The sequence below is a fragment of the Octopus sinensis genome, linkage group LG11, assembly GCF_006345805.1.
Source record: "Octopus sinensis linkage group LG11, ASM634580v1, whole genome shotgun sequence".
Taxonomy (NCBI): domain Eukaryota; kingdom Metazoa; phylum Mollusca; class Cephalopoda; order Octopoda; family Octopodidae; genus Octopus; species Octopus sinensis.
Genome location: NC_043007.1, coordinates 40553796 through 40558795, shown reverse-complemented (window position 1 = coordinate 40558795; position 5000 = coordinate 40553796). Strand labels below are relative to the sequence as shown.

At 36.3% G+C, this 5000-nt stretch overlaps 1 protein-coding gene across 1 annotated transcript in view; it reads left to right on the top strand.

The window, feature by feature from the left end:
- The window catches only part of LOC115217600 (solute carrier family 22 member 8-like), a 19581-nt gene that overhangs the window by 12138 nt on the left and 2443 nt on the right, over positions 1 to 5000 (top strand). The window contains exons 7-8 of the mRNA XM_029787352.2: positions 1688 to 1773; positions 3749 to 3869. Coding sequence (XP_029643212.1) covers positions 1688 to 1773; positions 3749 to 3869 — 207 coding nt within the window. The remainder of the gene's footprint in view (positions 1 to 1687; positions 1774 to 3748; positions 3870 to 5000) is intronic.

Here is a 5000-nt window from a genome sequence, read left to right as displayed (position 1 = left end):
TCTTTCATAACACAGCCGTGTTTTAGAGGAACATGTATCGTACTTATGAAATTGCAATTAAGAATAGCACCACTTAAAAAGGGGAAGATAACTCTGCAGAAATATCCAAAATTAACATGCTATTAAGGAAAACGACAGGCTTACTGTCGGGAGATAAGAGGACAGTCGAGGACACGTACATATATTTATTAATTTTTACAGTGATTCTAAATTTCGGTTAGCTTCAGACTGTCAGATACCGGCAAGCAAGTCGAAACGTCGAAGTCACTGTCAGTCTTCCCCTTTTAAATATCAATATATTCTCTGCTCTAAGCTAAATCCATCTGTTTGGAAAATCTCACTGAGGTAGGTCCTTACATTACGATGGTAGTGTGGTGGTGCTTCATTTTGCTGGAAATAAAACTGCACATCTTTAAAGACCTCTTAATTGCTTGGCATAACAGGTTGTTGCAGGAATTTCAAATAAACGGGATCAATAACAGGATTGCCAAGATAATATGCCGCATCATACTGTAACTTCTGGTAAATTAATATGATATCCTTTCCGAACATGCAATTTATCCCCGGTAATTGCAGTAGTGGCGATTAACCGAGCCACTTAATTAGGATGTAACCTCATCACTCCAAAGAAAGTATGCATCTTCTACACATCGTTGGAATGTATGCATCTTCTACACGTTTTGCCAAGTACAACTAACAAACTCTGTATAGTTTTAAATGAGAGCACGGAATATTTTTTCAGTAATAGCGATGGACCTTTGATTTTGACATTCCTATCTCGCCACTCACTTGCCGCTTAGATTTTCTTGAAACTTAGCAGTATGTTTCTAGTACTCTTCTTACTTTTGTGGCACTCATCGATGTCTGTAGTCTCCCAGAACTTTTTTTGCGGACATTCAGAACAATTCCTTTTGCCTCAAGCCTATCTCTAATTTAAGCGATTGTAAGTCACGTAGGTGGATCTATTTGAAGCTCCCCACTAAACTGTCTTTGTAGGTCGACTGTTTGCAAACTCCCAGGAGCAATTTAGGAGAAATGTATTTCTTCCAAAGCTTAGCCCCCCCCCCCCCCACCCACTTACTTCCTTATCTCCAATGGGCTGAATCTAAAAACAAATTTAAAATGAGTTATCTAAAGGAGCAGGCGCGGCTGGGGGTAAAATGCTTGCTCCCCAAACACATGGATTCGGGTTCAGTCTCACTGCACGGCACCTCGAGCAGGTGTCCTCTACCATGGCTTTGTGAATATATTTGGTAGACAGAAATGGAAAGAAACCCTCGTGTAAATATATATATATATATATGTGTGTGTGTGTTTGTGTGTGTGTGTGTGTGTGTGTTTGTGTGTGTGTGTGTGTGTGTGTGTGTGTGTGCGTGTGTGTGTGTGCGTGTGTGTGTGTACGCATATATTTATGTGTGTGTCTTTGTGCTTGTTTGTTTCCTAGCGGTTCGGCAAAAGATGTCGATAGAATAATTACTAGGTTTCAAAAAGTCCTAGGATCGATTTGTCTGACTAAAATTCTTGAAGGTGCAGCCCCAGCATGGCCGCAGTCAAACGACTGAAACAAGTAAAATTAAAAAGAAAAGACTTTTAAATTATGTATGCATTTTGTTGCGGCGGGGCGGGGGGTATGTTTCCTGTCAATATACACATGTATGTAAATGCCACAATGATTTTCTTTTCTTAGGTTCGGTCACAAAATAGCCTTACAATGTTGGAAGACATTTGCTGCAGCGTGTATTATGTCTACATCTCTGGCAAAGATCTTTGCAGGTAATACTCAGAATGCGTATTCTATATTTCTTTTACATATTTTCTCATCTGATTCCGTAGCTTCTTCATCTATTTGTCCTTGATTTCTGTGGTCGGCGTTAATGGTAATCAAACTATTACCGGCATTAATATGTAGAAACGTTAGCGCATCAGATACAATGCCATGCGGTAATTGTTTCGAATTTTTACACTTTAAGTTTGAGTCTTGGTGAGGCCAAAATTTGCTTTTCGTCCTTTTGATGTCGGTGATTAAAGAACCAAACAAGGTTGTTGGAGTAGCGAAGCTATAAAGAGAAACCGGATGCCTGCGATATTCGTTCTGGCGCTTTACGTTCTGTTTTCGAGTGCCCCCATTACCTACTTGCAAAGTAGAGCGTAATTGGTCACTGTGTTTAACGCTAGAACCGAGCGTTCGGGTATCTTCAACAGAGTGAACTCCATTTTGAAGAAATCTACCTCCTTCTTTTCTACCAGGCCCGGAGGCCGCATAGAAAGGTAGTTTGTTGGCATTATCTTCTTTCCTGACTAAGCAAAAGATTAGGTCATCACTCTGATTTTGACTTCACACCCTGTGGTCTTAAGCATTGAAACAAAGTGTGAACGCATGCAGATATTATTTCTCTCATATTGACATTAGACGAGAATAGATGAACTTATTACTGTCATCGCTCACTCTACATGTCACGCCACTAATTGGCACAAGACATATTAGCTAATTAGAACAAGATGGAACTCAGTGAGACAAGAATGTTTGAAGTTGTGTTTTTGCAAGACGTTAATTGTCAGTAATCATATGATATAGAGAAATTATGAATCTCTCATTTTCCTTGTTTCATATCTCAACGATTCCAATGTTACTATTTATATTCTGCATATGTTATGCGCCAGTTCGAAACTATTTATCTCTATGTTATCAATAGTATAATATTGTGCCAATGCCTGCTTTACTGCTTTAAAAAGTTTTAACGGTATTTGCAATGTCAAAATATTCATTTACCTGCTGAGGTTTACTTTGATGTTTCACTAAATATCTACAGAATACTTCTGTATTTTATCTTTTTCAAAAAATTCCAAACTAACTGTCCAACTTAACTGTCTACCTTGATGCATTGTTAGCGTATTATATTTATACATATGTATATATATATATATTATATATATATATATATATATATATATATATATATATATATATATATATATATATATATATATATATGGGGTGTGTGTGTGTGTGTGTGCGTGCGTGCGTGCGTGTGTGTGTGTGTGTGTGTGTGTGTGTGTGTGTGTGTGTGTGTGTATGTGTGTGTGTGTGGTGTGTCCATGTCCGTGTTTATATTTCCTCTATCCGAAAGATGTTTAATGTTTCTATTAAATGCTAAAGCGGACTGAGGCGCATACGATGCACTAGTAGACTATTTAAAAAACGGAGTTTATGTCATCCATTACTTCAGAAAGTTGTCGATGAGCATGGTCACTCTCGTCTTTATCTATTAAAATGATCTTTATTAGCCACAGGAAATGCAACGAAAATAGAGCAGACCAAGTTTCAAATCTTCTCTTGCTTTTCAATATTTCACTGGATACTTCGGTGAAACTAGCTTAACGCCAAGTTGTGATGGATCCTGTCAGAAATGTCACTCATTTCTTCATTGTTAATTTAAGTGTTCTCCGTGATTGGCTCACCAAACATTCAGATTTCCAAATTTTGATATATTTTGATAAATCGGTCACGTAGGGGAAATAGAAGGCTCAATACTATGTATACAAGGTGAATGAAAAGTAACCCCTTATTTTAAGATAATTATAGATTATATATTAATAACAATTTTTTTCTCAAATGCTCGACTAAAACATTTCAGGCCTTGCGCGTACAGTAAAAAAGGATTATATTATTATTGTGGTGTGTTATTCCCTCCCCTAATCTTTTCATAAATACTAACACATTTCTACTTCAATGCAACTTTTTTTCCAGAAAAGGATAATACAACGGAATATATCATCCTTGTGCTTTACATTTTGGCCTTTGCTGGACTGGTTGCTGGTGCCAGCGGTGATAGCATCTACATGTCAGAACTCTATCCTACACAAATACGGTACAGTTTCGCCGCCAATAATTGTTTCTGTTAATAAAATGTCTAAGTTCTCTTTTAGTAGGTTTGAAGTATATGGGAACATAAATTTCAAATTCTACATAGAAATAAAATGGAATTAAAATTTCAAAGTTGCATTGGAAATGAATAATATACTTCCTTAATATAAGTTCGAACTTTTCCATTTTTTCTACAATGTGATATGATCCGAGACCGTATGTTGAAAGTGAAGTAACTACAATGAGTAAGATATAAATGTTAAATTTATTTAGAATTTATTTCAGAGATGTCAAAATATTTGCACAACTGTTGCCTGGTCACTGACACAGTTCAATCGAAGTGGAACTGGACAAGTGACCAAGCTCGCAGTTGTGCAAGAGTTTTGATATCTCGTGAAATAATTTAAAATTTAAAGCGAATTCGATAGATCTGTATGTTATTAAATGGCAAATCCACGATGCAATCAATTCTAGTTTGAATTGTATTTAAATTATTAACGAGTTATTTATGTATATTTTAAAATCCATTATGTGTTCAATACGTCTTCATAGAAACATTTCGGTTTTGTTACTTTGAAATTCAAACCAAAAACATTTTCCATTTTATCAGCTGATGGTTGCGGCACATCTCAATTCAGTTAAGTTCCTTACTTTGGACTTAATTAGTGTTTGGATTCATTAGGTAAGCTGGACTGAGAGAGAGACAGAGAGAGAGAGAGAGAGAGAGAGAGGGAGAGAGAGGGAGAGAGAGAGAGAGAAAGAGAAGCAATGCAATTATAGCTGTTTGAATACAAACTAAACAAAGGATACATTATTTGGCGGAATTCTAGTTTAAGCACCCCATGCAACGCCTGATAACTTATTTATTTTTAAAGATTTTCAGAAAATTTTTGCATATTTCTGTTCTAGGCACGGAAATTCATACGATTACGAAAAGGATTTTTTAAAAACTGTTTAACCCTTCTCTCATAAATCTTAAAATTTCCACTCTTTTTCGATTTTGTTTCTTAAATCGGACAGTCTGTATTTTTTGCTTGAATCCCAGCAATGGACCACCTTTGGGTGCATCATCATCCCATTAAATGTGTTTATAGGGAGTATAGAAAACTATCTATACATGTGACAAAGAAACAAA